General features: G+C 37.8%; 1 protein-coding gene across 2 annotated transcripts in view; it reads right to left on the minus strand.

The window, feature by feature from the left end:
* MYOM2 (myomesin 2) overlaps nt 1-16,906 on the minus strand; it is a 184,744-nt gene that overhangs the window by 24,289 nt on the left and 143,549 nt on the right. For both annotated transcript variants that reach the window (XM_088479697.1, XM_088479696.1), the window contains 3 exons: nt 16,362-16,475; nt 10,932-11,019; nt 8,552-8,590 (listed from right to left, as the gene is read on the minus strand). In XM_088479697.1, the coding sequence (XP_088335823.1) occupies nt 8,552-8,590; nt 10,932-11,019; nt 16,362-16,475 (241 nt within the window). The remainder of the gene's footprint in view (nt 1-8,551; nt 8,591-10,931; nt 11,020-16,361; nt 16,476-16,906) is intronic.

The raw sequence follows: 16,906 nt of genomic DNA on the forward strand, positions 1-16,906 counted from the left end.
AATATATAAACTGAATGTTATATATTTCTCAGCAATTGACTTCATTAGAAGTTATAACAGATGACAAGGAGGTTGCAATGTTGATACAGCAGAATCTTATGCAACAGTATTACTTTTTAATAGTAGCTTTAGTGTCAAGTACAAGACAGCTAACCTCAGAGACTGTATATGATACATTATTGCAGTTTCAAGAGTGTACGCCTACAGAAATAAATACTGAAATTCTGTCCTCCAAGTTCAAAGCACAAAAAGCCTAAATTTTGCTTTTTCAAATGTCACAAGTTGGGAAATAAGGCCAAAGGCAGATCAAATAAATCAAGTGGCATCTCATCACTTAAATGTGACAGCAGGAATGAGTCAGCCTTAAATGTAGCAGATAGCCACCATAAGAACTGTTGGTACATGGACTCAACTGTAATGAAAGTTGGTTCAAATCATTAAAGCCATGTGAGTCAATTAAAGACAGAGGTATTTGGAGAATGGTCCTAAATGCCACTAAAGTCAGGACAATTACTCAATGCTTAAAAGTGAAAGGCAAGGAAATTGTTACAGACTTTGAAGACCTATTATTTGTACCTAACCAAGTAACTATTCAAATTGTGATAAGTGTTCTTGAGAGGAGAGGAAACAGAGTCCAAGTTGCAAAGGGTCGGTGCACTGTGCACAACCAAAGAGGGACTGTAATTGCTGCAGCAACTCAGTACCAACAACTATATTCCTTAGACACAGTGGAATGTCATGCAATGGTAGCTGCTGTATCCAACCAATCAATGGAATTGTGGCACAGAAAGCTAGGAACCTAGGCTATGACAGTGTACAAAAACCTCAAAGTGGTATGGCAACTGGGATGGCAATGGGCAGTCCTGTAAGATCAGCATGAAAACTGTATAAGGGGCAAACAAACACGTTTGCATCCAGAGTGCAAGTGTCATTGTAGTTAGTGCATATTGATGTGTGTGGACCAATGAAGGTAGAATCCATGAATGGGAAACATCATTTTATGGCACTCATTGATGATGCTACAAGAATGACACATTTATTTTCTAAGAAACAAGAGCGAAGTAACGAGTAAATTCAAAGTGTACAAGAATCTCATAGAAAACCAAACAGATGTGAAACTAAAGGTACTAAGAAAATGGCATACAAGATCCTCTAACTAATTTCTATACACCAGAATAGAATGGTGTAAGTTAAAGAACAAATAACACAATAGTAGAAAGAACTCTGGCTATGCTGAATGATTCAAGTCTTGATAAAAGATTTTGGGCCAAAGTAATACAAACAGCTGTTTACCTACAAAATCGATCACCTACAGTGGCAGTCAAAGACACCATTGGAGACATGGACTGGTAAAAAACCAAATATCAGTCATCTATCTGTATTTCGGAGTAGAGCTTATGCTCCCGTACCTAAAGAGAAAAGGCATAAACTTGATCTTAAATTAATCAAAGGCATCATGTGAGGATAATGTAAACAGAGCAAGAGTTGCCAGCTATCTGACCTTAACAACAGGAAGCTCATACTATCAAGGGGAAGTTGTGTTTCATGAGACTACATCAGCTAATGTCTCATACAAAGACTTGTGTTGGTAGATATGCCTGCAGCTGAAAGCACGTCAGGAAGTGAGACAACCAATGTAAGCCACCATTCAGAGAAAAGGAGTTCTATGAGGAGTAAGAAAGGGAAACCTCCACTAAAGTATAGTGAGGAGTTTGCTAGACTTTTTTTTCTGTGTACCTCACACACTTCATGGTCCTAAACCAAACTGTGGCAAAAATGGAAGTCCTGAAATTCAAAACAAGTATCCAAAAAGGGTGAAAGCATCAAGTGTACCCAACTGCAAAAAAGAAAAGTTGAAGGAATGCTTGTAGTTGTCTTTCTTACTGCTGGGATGAAGTGTAATTTGAACATTTCTAGTTTAGACATCACTGCTAAATATCACTTTATCAGGGACCTGATGTATCTTATGTATCCAGTTAAAACAATATTGCTGAAATGTTGACCACAAGTCTGATTTTCCCATGTTCAGAATGATTTTTTTGCAAGACTGTGGACTGTAACATTTATGTATTGTTGATATTTTTCTTGATGAATAATGTTATGTTTGCATAACCCTCCATGTTTTTCATTACAGGTGAGATGTCAATTTCTGTGATGCTCATGTTATGTCATGTGATGAGAGGCAGTCTTCAGTGAGGGGTTGTTGGATGAGGAGTGCTCTGGCACTGCCTCCTCCATTCATGCTGCTGACAGGTTATACAGCTGCTGGTCTCTAGGACCTACCAAAGGTCAGCAAGTGGTCCCACCTTTGAAATGCGCTACTGCGTATAGGCGGTGTCTCCATGCTATCTTCCTCCCTGGCATTACTTATGAACAAATGCAACCCTGAGACTCTCCATCTGTTTGCTATGTGCAGATCCACCAAATCCACCACTACAGTGAGGGGGCATAGTGCTAACATATGCCAATGTTTTTTACCACCCAGATGTCCAGTGCACTACAACACCCAGCAATACCCATAAGCTCCAGGCTGCTTCTACAATTCTGTTATACATATTATATCCCTGTGTCCTATGCTATTAGTTTTTCTACCTGGTTCAATAGACCTAAGAACTGGTTAAACTGTACCACGTGTGGACTAATTGCCACCAGCACCAAACAACTGTCTGGCTAAGTGTATTTTATCCTGGTTGGCAATCTGTCTGAATAATAAATATATCTAGTATCATTCCGATGCCCTCCACATGCTAGAATACTCTGCTAATAGGATATGTTAAGAGGTTATGGTTACCATACACCACCGCGGCAAACACTTTAAACAGACCATAAAGACCCCAACAGGCTAAAGAGGCTTTGTGAGGACTAATGTTACATTTTATATTTAGGCTAATGAATAAAAGACTGTGTTGACCCAGCTGATTAATTTTGGTGAGCGACACCCAAGTGGTTACCCTCTTCAAGTGTCTACCTTTATTTCTATTTTCTCTTTTAGTATATTTTGTAATTCTTCTTATCTTTCTTCTTGTTCTGTTTCTACTACATGCAAGCTACCCTGTGATGTGCTATACAGGGATTTGACATTTATTTTATGCTATGTTATTCTATAATTTTATTACTATAATTTCTTCATTAAATAAACAAATAAATAAACAAAACCTCACAGGTCTCTTGTCACAATGACACATTGTTCTTTTCTAAGTTAGTGTCCTGCATGAAATATAAATTTTATTACTACTGAAACTTTTTTTATTTTTGAAGATCAACATAAAAACAGTACAATGCAAACTTGTATGCACAAACCTTTAATGGTGTTCTCCCACTGTCTTCTGAAATCTTTATAAGTAATGGTGCATACACACGGTCAGATATGTCAGATGAACGATTGTACGATTGAACGATTTGCAAACGATTGAACGATTTCAGCCTGTATTAAAATGGATTAAATCGACCAAATCTGACTGCAAACACATCAGATGTCAGATATCGTTATCTGGCAAACGGGAACGCGCATCGTTCATCGTTCATTGTTGCCCACATGTCAGATTTTTCTTTCAGATATGAACGATTGAGCGATTTTTAAAATCGTTATCGTTCAGATCTGAAGAAAAATCTGACCGTATGTATGCATCATAACGGTACCTGGTCTCTAAAAAATGGGGACTGTGTATATGTTTTTTTATTTGTTTGTTCACATTAAAAAATAGTGTCAAAGTTCTATAATGATTATATTGCAATTATTATTCAATCATAAAAGAAGAATATGTTAATGGGATATTAAAGGATAACGTTAAATTTAGATTAAAGGTAATAATTATCTCAGTGGAATTGGGATCATATAGGGATGGCCAAAATGTGACTGCATAAACATTGTTTGCAGCAATTTCATCACATTTTCTCCTGCTATAAAATACTACGCATGCATTTAGAAGACACAGACCAATTTCTATGTGGGATAGCTGCCCATCTGCAAAAATGAGATATTATTTTTGCAAGATGGAATTTTATGAAGAAATGAAAAGGGAAGAGACTGTCTTGATGTAGTTGGATTTTACAGAATCTTTTTAGCTGTGCAAAACAGAAAGATCTGACACCACTTTAGCGGTGGCAGTAATCTGACCTCAGTACCTGCTTTAGCTGGATGTTTTATCTAGGCAAGAAAGACAGCCCTAGCATCAGGAATCAAATATTACAAAAAGCATGATATAAGCACTATTTTAGATATTATTACAAAATATATACAAAATCTTGTAAGAAGTAAGGTAATATTTTTACTTTCAAATGCATTTTGTTTTTATATATCCTTATTTACATATTAGATTGCTATAATATGTGAGTATAGTACAGAACGTACCACACATTGAACATGCAATAAATAGAAAAAGTTAATATTGCTGTTTGTGGCCTAACTAATCTTTAATATAGCAAGCCTTGTATCATCAACATAGATTACACTGGTCTGCATTTTAATTTTTTTTCCTGAGGTCAAGGTTTTCATAGGTCATCTTTTATATTTAGTGGATGGTGAATTCAAAAATATAACTCATTTAGCTCAATCAGGTCAAGTGTTTTTCCTATATCAAGTTTAAAAAAGTTCATATATCGTAAATATATTATATAATAGTTTTGAAATTATAATGTTTATTGTTTCAAAGCAGACTTACATTTGCATCAAATGTACAATATATATATAAAATGGTACACAAATACAGGTATTCTGGTAGAAAGGACCTTTCAAAGACATTTATGTGTGTTTTGCACCTGGAACATCTCTTTTGTGGCACCAGCAATAGTCTGCAAGCATATTCACATCCCAGCGCCCCTGGTACCACTCTTCCATCACCCAAATGTCTTGATGAAAGTGCCCTCCTTGCTCCTCGCTGAGATCGCTATATATTTCTGGAAAGTAGTCTTGTGCAAACTGAAGAAATGCATCATTACTGAGCCTGGAAGCTCTGCAGGAATTCCTCAACAACATGTTCGTGCTCTGGGCTTCGATAATTGCCCATAAAGCTTGTGATAATGGACTTGTATGCGAGCCAGGCTCTCCTCTCATTGTCCTCCAATGTAGCAAAACCTGTTTGGGTGATTCTTGCACTTTCTATTCATTTTGTAAAACAATTCACTCAGAGAGCAGTCAGTCTACCTGGAGCAGCGAGCAGCGATATACCGGCACACCTCTGCCTATAGAGTTGCACGTTATTGCTGTAGCAACTTGCTAGTCTCGAGGAACAAGGAAAGCATTGTCAGGATGTGAAAATGCAGCAGACTATTGCTGGTGCCTCAAGATGTTGTTCCAAAATACACACAAAAGTCTTTGAAAAAGTCCTTTCTTCAAGAATAATTGTATTTGTGTTCCATTTCATAAATATACTTTACAATTGATGTGAATGTACAGTAAGTCTGCTTTGAAACAATAAACATAATAATTTCCAAACTATTATATAATTTATTTACAAAATATGAACTTTTTTAAATTTGAGAGATTAAAAACCTGACTTGATTGAGCAAAATGAGTTGTATTTTTGAATTCGCCATGCACTAACTACAGTATAAGAGATAACCTAAGAAAACCATAATCTCAGAAATGACACAGACCAGTCTATCAGACCTCTACTTGATACTAGTTTCTCTGGTTACAACAGCTACAGGATCACCTCGGCCCACACGCTACTATTGTCTCAGCATTGCCCTCTCCCTCTAGATTGTAATCTCTCACAAAATGGACTTTCTCTATTTTGTGTCTAAGTATGTACCTTCTCTGTCCACCCTCATGCCCTTGTTCTATTATTACAGTGACTTTCAACCAGATGTGCCATGACAAATGGACATAAGGGTCCAGATGACTAGCAGTTCCGTGAATGATCCCCAGCCAGGACTGCATTGGCCTTTTGTGGCTCACCTGTAGCCACATAACTGCAGAACATAAACATCTGTACAGAGCATATTTGGAGTAAGGGGGTGGCGTGTTCTGATGAGGAATGTGAATCTGACAGCTGAATCAACAGCAGCCTGCCACACATATACAGTATTTGGAAGAAAGAGGAGCATATAGGTGAGTAGCAGTGGGGTGGTCTGAGAGGCATGTACAATCTCCATCTACAGTATGTGCAGAAACCTGATCAGCTGTGTGCCCAGAAGCCAATATCTTTATTTGGCACATGTGTTCTGAATAATGTGAACTGGGGTATTACAGTGTGGCATAATGTGAACTTGGATCACTACAGTGTGCATAATGTAAACTTGGGTCACTACAGTGTGCATAATGTGAACTTGGGACACTACAGTGTGGAATAATGTGTGAAATGGAGGCACTACAAGGTAAAATCAGGACTTATTCTGAGTCACACACAAGTCACAACATGGATAAATCTTGCAGATTTCAGCATACTGCACATGTGCCAAATAAAGAAATCAGCTTTTGCATGCACGGCTGATTGGATAACTACACATAGATGGAGATTGTAAGTGTGTACAGATTGATCGTCCATCGACAGAGCACACTGTTCATGAAATGGGCATTTCTGGGCTGTAACTGGCCAGAAACCATGCGATCGCACTGAACTGTTCCATCTAGTGGAGGCTTTATCAAAAAATAGGGGCAAAACGCATCAGAGGACCCCCATTTGGCACCACTTACAATTCTGTCTGTCACTGCCATTATATACAGGACCTGCTAATAGCATCACAGCTTTCATACACATTGCGGCTATGGATGACATTCATTCCGCTTATGTGCAGTCTGTGACCCAGTACCTCTCTATGGGATATTGAACAGCAAGTCCAGCTTGGACATCCGTTAATTGTCCTGGGAGCAGTGCTGCTCTGGTACTTTGTCGCTTTATCAAAATGTTTAATTCACAGTTGGTATACCGGAAAAAGAAAAGGAACTTTTGGATTCCAAAGCTATTAAAGGAATACCAGCACCATTATGGTGCGCACACACATGGGACGATCATCAGCGATAACGATATCGCTGAACAAATCTCCCTGCACCTTCCCAGGGTGCTGGATGATCAATATTGATCATCCAGCACACCACCAACCCACCAACGATGGCCAGTGACCCGCGATCAACGATCGAGGGTCCCTATAGTAACCTGGTTGATATCAACCAGGTTGGCCTGCATGGTTGATGGATGATATCTTTATCGTCTATACGCACCCCGCGCATTGCAGGTCATTGGTGGCACAGAAAAATGCACGATATGAACGATATGATAGATATCGTTATCGTTCATATCGCACATTTTTATCGTACCATCTGTACGCACCATTACTCTGTGAATATTAACTACTCACCTTCAAGAGAGTACCTCATTCACACATGCTGGACTCCTACTGGTAAACGAGATCTCCCTGTGTGAGTGGAACTTTGCTTTATAATATCAATATAGCAAGACCTGATACAATTATAATAAAAACCCATAGACTGGGGAATATATGATATTAAATATATCATATTATATGAACGGTTTTGCAGTGCAGAATTTTATATTGCATACAAGTAACATAGTAGTTTAATAGAATGTATTATTGTTACTTATATATGTTAAATCTCTGTATGGATTTTTGTATCCATATTTTTATTGTGATTGTGTAATTAAATGTATTTCATTTTTTTATGTATCCTGAGTGACATCATCTCATGGTGATATTTTATTAGCTAATGGGTGCACGTTATCCCTTTTTCCTTTTGTATTAAGTCTATTTAACTGAAGCTAGAACATTTATAAAGAGAGGATGGATTAAACCTCTGATTCCAATCTGAAGTGTTTCATCTACTGATCATATAGAACTAATCTGCTTTTCCAGTTTAATTCAGCAAGAACAAAACCAACTATTAGCCCACTGACTTTTCATTATATGTGCACAATGTTTGCATTATATTTTGTTCCTCATCAATGAGTTGCCCCATGTCCTAGTTGTCTTTCTGAATTCATTAGCATTGCCAGATCCATTATTATTTTTACACTTTCATAAAACGTAACATTTCAGGAAAATCTATTTTAAAGAAAAGCTACAATTTGTCTTATTTTTTTCTTTAGAACTACTTTAATTCTTTATGATACATTTGGAGGTTAGTATAATATTTGATTTTATACATAATTTTAGATGGTTATTTAATACATTACTTTCTTAAAAAATACAGCCTTACCAAAGGCTGAGACGTGGCCCTTTACTGCTCAGTGCTGTATCAAACCGTTCATCATCAAAAAGAAACTCATTTAGGTATCAGGAATCATATACAGTAATGATACGACAGGACTAATAATGCTTCAGAAGGTTTCCGGTAAAATTTGTTTACATGCTCTGATTATATAAATAAAGACCCTGTTATTATTTGGTGGTCAAAAATGACTTTGCAGGTTATCAGCAATCATATTACTTTGTCATGATGGTTGAGTGTACTGCAAAGAATGTATAAGCAGGAAACCGAGTTGAGAAACTTCGAAGAAATATACTAAACAACAGAGCTTGTTTCTTCTATAATGATTATTGGTTTTGCAACTGCTTTGTATTTATGAAGAATAAAGAACAGGTAATGCCTTACCGCTTACTTTGCTCATTCCTAGGACAATGTCTTCATACACTAAAAGCAATAACACAAGAATAAATGAGTGAATGAACAATAAAGACAATGAATCCAAAGGATTAAAACAACCAAACGCCTGTAAATACTATACATTTACAAAAGACTTCCTTCTATTTTAGTCAAGCATATGATGGCGGCTAACTACAATATAGCCACTCATTTTCAGCATTCCAATGTTAACCCCTTCTCGACTTCAGTATTGTAGAGTCCTGTTGAGGTAGGGTTTAAATGGAGTACACCCTATCCTTACCCACCCTATACCATAATACTCAGAAGTGAATGGAGCTGTGAGTGTTGTTACTGCAAGCCACCAAGTTCAAGAAATGTGAGTGGCAGTGGTTTCATTTTGGTTCCCAACACAGAAGTATACTAGGTTACTCTTACAGTCCAGTCCAGTATTATTTGACATTTTTTATAAAGTAAAACCTTACTTGTTGTTTTACAAAACTATTCTTTCAGGTAAATATAAAGAAGAGATCATTCTTACTGGGCTGTTTGCTTAATACATTGCTGCAAAGACAGATGGAAAATGTAACAGATGAAAACTAGATCAATAATTACACACTCAAAGGGCCACTAATCATGAATAATTGATTAAAAAAAACATAGAAAACCTTTACTGAGGCTCCTAATTGCCACTCTGGGAAAAACTCACAATATTGATTCATCTCATTATGTTTACCTTGCCAATAGAATCTTCTTAGTATCCTATTAGTAATTTTATTTACTTGTAGGTGATGTCCCAGAACATGGTTATTGATAAATCCCAGCTCATGTTGCTAGACATTATCTACTATAAATAGCTGTACCAGTTTATAAAAACCTATCTGCTTTATAGGACAAATTACTGTTTTAAAAAATAAATAGATGTCACAATAGCATGACCATTCATTTATGTTCTTTTAATAACTTTAACATTTGCCCTGTTAATTTGAAATGCTCTAAAATTTGGAAGGGCAACTCTTAAAATTTCTTAAAATCTATTTCTAAAGAAGGATTTTTGTCAAAAGCAGAAGAATCAATCTCATCCTGGGAAGTGTAACTGAAAATCAGACATGTTTTTTTTTGTTTTTTTTTTATGTCTTAGTATACTAGGCAGGTGTCTTAGGGACTCCTATAGATTAAACTGGCACAACTGGGGTGGCTAATATGCTCCAACTGGGATTCCAATTTTTCTTATTTACCTTGTGCATCTTACTCTTTATAAAGGCACCTGTGGCCTCATTATAGTGGAAGCAAGCCTCGGCTATCTACTTCTGCAGTTAGTTGAAGATATCTGAAGATTTGTGGAGCAGACACACTACCTGTTTTTAATTCAGCACTGTACATAAAGGTCATTAAATTACAGATGGTCAGTGTACATGCAAATACATTTCCACCAAACAACTTGCTCATTCAGAGGTGCATTTGCATGTACATTTGTAAGTGCATTTGTGGGTATACTTTGCGCAATGTAACACACACTAAAGTGACACATGTAGTAAATACAGTCCCAATACTATGTTTCTGATAAAGTAAGTTTATAAATGAAGCTACATTTTCAGCCAAAAAGGGTAAACTTTACTCAGTTGAAAAGAGTCATACAAAAGGGGCAGGACTTCGGTGTTTGATGGATGTTGTCTTTGCCCCTCCAAAATATTTTCTGCATCTCCACCCAACAAGGCACATTTTCTGCCTGAGATAGTAAAGTAAAGGTGTACGTGGATATATACTGAGTAGTTGGTCGAAGCACACAGGTGCAAAACCAAGGTGTTTTGCAGTTTGCTTTGCTTACACTTCAGAAATTAGCTCCCTAAATCTCAGATTGTGCTGTAATATATTTCTTTAGCTCTTCTGAGTATCAGACAGCAACACTCATTCCATTACATAAAGACAGGTGGAAAAGTCTCTTCAACTGCCAAATGCAAAAAGTTCAGTTTAACCATGTAGTGAGCCTGATAAGGACCAACATACCTGCATTCCCCTTGCAGTCTATAATATTCATTCATAGTTATTGAAACATTTCCAAATAAAACTGTAGCATTAGTTCTACAAAACATTTTTATTTCTGTGCCAGTGTCTGAAATTGCCAGGGGTGTATGATTGCTGTTGAGGATTAACAGCATGGCAACAGAATAATCCCTCCACACAGGTGATGTCCTTGGAGCAAGATCTGTCCTACTTGTGCTTGGGCATTCTGCCAGAATCAATATATATAATACCAATGTGTGTATGATGCCAAGCAGAATTAAATAGTATATCACTGCTCTTTACCTTCAGGATTATTTAATATCACTGTGCTATTTCTTCTAAGAATGTTTTAGCCTCTCATGCACTAAAGAAATATCGGGGCTTTTACCTTTTCCAGAGAGTTCAAGAACTGATACGTCTTGGCCTCTATCATCTTTCAATGTTGCCTTATATTCACCTTGATCCTTTTTAGTCAGCTATAAATAAATTAAATGTAAACATTATGTCACTTTACGTTATGTTACTTTACCTAGCTGGGATAATAAATGAAAGCATTATTACATTATCATTGCAGGAAAACATTACTCCATAGTGGTCATTAACAATAGTCAACTGCAATATAATTCTGCACATTTATTCTTTGCATTCTTTTGCTGCCAGCACACACAAATATATATTATATATATCAGCTGGGTGTGATGATGGACCCAAGTTAAGTTGATCATGATTTGACATGTAATTTATGATATGCTGAAGATGTCTGAACATGCTGCTAACTATCGTGCTGCTATGAAGTGAATGCCTTGACGATTAAATTGATGGTTATTTGGTGTGCTGGTCTTATCTATACCTAAGCCCCTGGTAGAGTCCACTATTATGTGTATATATATATATATATATATATATATAGAGAGAGAGAGAGAGAGAGAGAGAGAGAGAGAGAGAGAGAGAGAGAGAGAAATGTTCCAAGGATGGCAATCCCAACAATCATGTACACACAAATAGGTGCCCTCCAAAGGTCTGATCTCCGTCGGCCCAAAAACAAATCCAGCACGGTGGCACTCTGGTAAAAACTCAGCAAGACATCGGTATAAAGTTCCTGTGAACTTTATTACTTTATTCCTGTGTCTTGTTGAGTTTTTACCAGACTGCTGCCGTGATGGATTTATATATATATATATATATATATATAAACAGCGGGATGGCGGCACTCAATGCAAATAAATAGATTCTGCAGGCAGGTTGTTCACCAACGTTTCAATACATGTTGTATTTTCGTCAGGGTGCAAGACTTGCACCTACCCTGAAAATAAGCCCTACCCTTACTTTTGAAAAAAGGTCCAAAATAAGCCCTACCCCAAAATTAAGCCCTGACAGCATGATGCTGTCAATGTTAATTAAAATAATCCCTACCCCGAAAATAGGCCCTATGGAGTTTTTTTGACCAAAAAAAAAAAAATAAGACAGTGTCTTATTATCGGGGAAATACGGTACCTGTATTCATTTATCTCACTCAACTGAAATATCTCCATTACTATAGTATAGATAATTGTTTAGAATATATTCTCTATCCCTGTATTTCAGGTCCCTTATACCCCAAACAATCTTGTTATGTGGTGCCTGGTTTACTATATCGCCCTTTAGTATCGCTAGTGCCTTTGTTGTCTGGGCAACAGTGGAGCATCCTAGTGACGCCGCATCCTGTTTTTGATGGTCTGGTGGGACAGTTTTTGAGATGGTGGAGAGATGCTGCATATTGTTGATGCCCTGCAAGCATTACGTGGTTGCAGTCACCTGGCAGGCACCTGGTGGGTTGGTGACGTGTGCGTTCCAACCACAAGGGATTGAGCCACAGCACTTCCGAATACGGCCCACATGGATGTTTGGATTCGGAGTTGACAGCACGGCAAGTACTGAGCTGGATTGTTGTGCTCTGGTCACTGTTTGCGGTGGTCATTGGATCACCATGGTGACTGCATTGATTGGTAAGTTGTCTCCATTCATTACTTTGAGTAGTTACATCTGTTGGCTACTTGACGCTATTTTACTGATCAGCTGGGGTATTTAAGGGCCTGTTAGACAGGGTCTAGTTCATTGCTGGATCCTTGCAGGCCCGTTGTGCTACTGATTTTGCTGGATTGTTGTATCTCCTGAAGATGGTCCAGATTGGACCAAAATGTTGAGTGACACACTTGCTGTATCATCATGTGAGATTAAACCAATTTGATATTTTTACATGCTAAATCTGGTGTGTGCCCTTCTTTATATATGTATATATATATATATATATATATATATATATATGTATATATATATATATATATATATATATGTATATATATATACATATATATATATATATATATATATATACAGTAAGCTGCAGGGTTTGTATGTGTGTCCATCTCCCATACTGTACCCTATATATAAATTCTAGGAGCAAACCAGAAGGTCATATGCAAACACTACCTGTATCCATTTATCTCACTCAATTGAAAAATCTCCATTACCATAGTGATGCCATTATCCCATTCATTTGATCCCTGTCATTTGATCATAATTTTCTTATCAAATAACTTAGTGAAATAGAAAAGGCAGAAAATGTTAGAATCAGCTGTAAAAAAATGATTGGTTCACAAAAGCTGTCACCCATCACATTGAGGGCCTCATTTAAAGATAAGCATATCCGTACTACCAATATGAGTATATAGCTAGATGCAGGCATATTGAGGGGAATTCAATTAGAGACGAAAAGCCATATTCGCCTGTTTTTTTGTGAAAAATTTGCCTAAAAAAAATTAGCCAAATTCAATTCCAGGACAATTTCGCCTAAGTGGAAACAATTCTCCAAAAATGATTCTCCAATCAATAGCTGGTGAAAAGAAATGCAAAATCTTTATTTTGGGGTGCAAACGTGGGGAAACAACTCAGACCCCTTGGGACAACCCCCCAAAGGACAAATACGCAAAAAAAACCAGAAACTAAAACCTAAGAACACCCCAAAAAAGACATGTCATTTTTGGGGTGTAAATTTAAAAAGTGGGGGGATAAACATTAAAAGTAGTGAAAAATACTTCTTGGGGGTCCACAAGTATGGGTCAGGTGTTTTGGGGATTGCAGGTGCATGCAGCAGGTGGATTTTTCAAATTTTTTAAAAGTTTACTTTAGAGACATAAAAACATGCTAGCACCCGTTTTCAAGCACCCCAAATTTGACAGGACTATTTATTTTCACCAAAAAATACAGCTTTATGCCATTCTTCACCACTTTTACAAAAACGCTAATAGCAAGCAATTTACACAACTTAAGTACGCAAAATAGTTTTATTAGGGCTATTAGTACACATCTATATTGATTCCCTATGTTAGAGCATCTTTTTCTGGGGTACAGACTGATTTCCCTAATTCTTTCAGTACTTTTCACATGTTCCGCATTCGCCTGTTTCCGTGTTCGCCTGTTTTGCAATTGATTTAGGCGAAAAGCGGGGACGAGCACGGAATAAATTCGCCTCTGAAACAGGCGAATGAAGCGAACAGTCGGACAGGCAAAAACTTCACCTCTAATTGAATATGGCTCATTGTGTGTGCGTAATGTAGACTGCAGCCCCTGGTATCTGGAGAGGTGGAATACAAGTGTAAATTGAGTACAATAAGGGCGTCATTATATGAGTGTAGTACACTCAGGAAATATAACCTAATGCTGCATCCCTACCTCTTAGCAGGTGTAAATTTTGCGAATACTTTTGCTTTCATTAGCGACTGTCAATACACTATTTTTTGTTGTATATATACTACTCCATTAAATTATACTGTGTACATGGGTTATATGCAACTTTCACGCTATACCTTATGCAGAAATACCACTGTATTTTGGCTAGACATACTACGGGATGTATGTGACTAAGCATAAACATGCATTCATTCTTTGTTTGCAATATCATTACACATATTCTGTCCAAATCTGTATCTATATAGTTTTCATTAACAATTTACAGTATTTGGCAATTTAAATGTAAGGCTCAGTCATCTGTTATATTGCACTGTGCATATCATTGTATTCTGTATGATCAAAGTTAGTAACATCTACTAAGTGCTGCAATCAGCCTGTTGTATTGCTGAATTTTTTATACATTCACAATGATATCCCCTTGTTTGCACTCCTTCCTGTCTTACATATAAAGTTATAAATGTACAAATACAGGCACAATGTTACCACAAAAGGTGATGTTACATTTCAACTATTCTGTATCTTCACTGATGTCATAAACATGACCCATTTTCTGTGCAAGAATCATGTCAAAGTCTTAATTATAAGCAATGGCTTTCCCCATCGAAAGCTTCTTCAGCACTTCCATGTTGTTGGTGTGAAAGAGGTGTACTGGGCATGCTAAAGCCATCTAAATATGGCATTAGCTAGCAGGGTCAAGCTTTTCAGAGCTTCATAAATTGTGTAGACCGCTCTCTCAATAGAGAATTTTGGGGACTGCGGTGCTTAGCTGCACCTAGGAAATATATCTAACCCCTGCATTCGGCCTTTATTAAATAGCCCTGATATAAATAGGTATATTAATATTCCAGAACCTGCAATTTCCTCATTATTGTGGCTTAATAAATAAGGGCCTGATTCAGACCCGCTCGCGAGCACTGAGCGCTCGTAAGCGGGTCGATGTTGGCCCAGTGCAAATGCGCACGACGGAGGTGGCTCCGTCGTGCACATGCGCGAGACCCGGATAGCGATGGGTCTCGCTACAAAGGGGGCATGCTGTCGATGTTAAGTGACAGCACGCCCCCTTTGGTGGGCGGGCCGGGGGCGTGGCTGCCCAGACGGAGGTTTTCCCATGGGAATGCCTACCGTCTGGGGCCGGCCCTACTGACATCACAAGTGATGTCAGTGGGTTGACTTCTTGCTCTGTAAGAGCAAGAAGTCCACTGGGACTTCTTGCTCTGTAAGAGCAAGAAGTCCACTGGGACTTGCGGCAATGAGACCCTACCACAAGTGTCTCATCGCAAGTCCGATGGTCGCGATGGTCTTGACCATCGCGACCATCATCCTGGCCGCTCGCACTAGCTGTGGGTGGTCACCCACAGCTATGTGAGCAGCCAGGAGGCCACTCTAAAAATACAATAGGCGGGCACTGATTCAGAGCGAGCGCTGTGAAAGAGCGTCCGGCTCTGAATCAGGCCCTAAGTCCCATAGTACTGATTTACTGAAAGCAATGCAATAATTACATTGACACGTAATGAGTTTACCTTTCAAGTGACCACACATTCATATGGAATCTGGTAGGTATTTATGTAAAAAATAAGGTTATATTTAGAGCCACCTGTCCTCAATTAGGAAGTCACAAATAATAGTTACAATAAGAAATAAATGAATTACAATTGTTTCTGTTTAGTGAGTGGAGTGTTTGTTACGTTGTTGCTAAGCTGGAACAGTGATCATTTAGAAAAAAAATTGATACAGTAGTTTCCAATGTGGGTGATTGTTGAAACAAACTGGATGTAAACTTCAAACCTCAAGCAAAACTGATACACTGTATAGTACTTATTTAATGTACCTAGTCCAACAACTAGGCATGAGCATCAAACAGTGACTAAAGACTCCTTATTTTAAGAAATAATTCTCCTCAACACCCAGGCAGAATGCACTTGTTCCCTGTAACTACCAAAACAAGAGCAAAATATGTGCATTACATGGAAGGACAACAGAAATGCCATCAGTAATTATCTTAAGTCACTGCTAAGCTCTGTGTACAGTATATTGATAGGCACCATGCAAATAAAGAAATGTATGTCACATTGTGATTTTAGAACGCTACCTTTGGAATACGAAATATGCACACGCCTTGCTGCAGATCAGGAACATCCACAGCATCTGCTGGTATCTCATCTTTGTACCATTTAAATACTGTTTCCTTCTTTGTATTTGCTACCTGTGAAATAATAACAACTGATTTGTCATATCAAGGCATAATAACAATTACATATGAAAACTGTATTGTTATTTACTAACTAAATAATTTATTTGACATTAACTGTTTTGTTATATCTTGTTTATATAGCTATGTAGATAGTTATAAAGTGCCAGCCTCTTCCAAAGCCTTTTATAATAATAGGCAAGGACAGAGCTACTTGCTGTGCAGTCGGTGCATGTTAGCGGGGACTGCGACAATGAAAGGTACTCAATATAGTATGCCACCCTGCCAGTCACTGCGTGCCAACGAAGGAGGAAGTGGCCAGGCCAAAGGAGAGGAGGGGAGCCCCTACCCTTAGTGGACAGCAGCCTGCATCACCACTGCATTATATTTTTGTACATGGGCCCACCACTCGCTAGTTCTGTCACTGATAATACAGTAGGTACAGT

This window comes from Taudactylus pleione, unplaced genomic scaffold, assembly GCF_031769625.1.
Source record: "Taudactylus pleione unplaced genomic scaffold, aTauple2 ptg000244l, whole genome shotgun sequence".
Taxonomy (NCBI): Eukaryota; Metazoa; Chordata; class Amphibia; order Anura; family Myobatrachidae; genus Taudactylus; species Taudactylus pleione.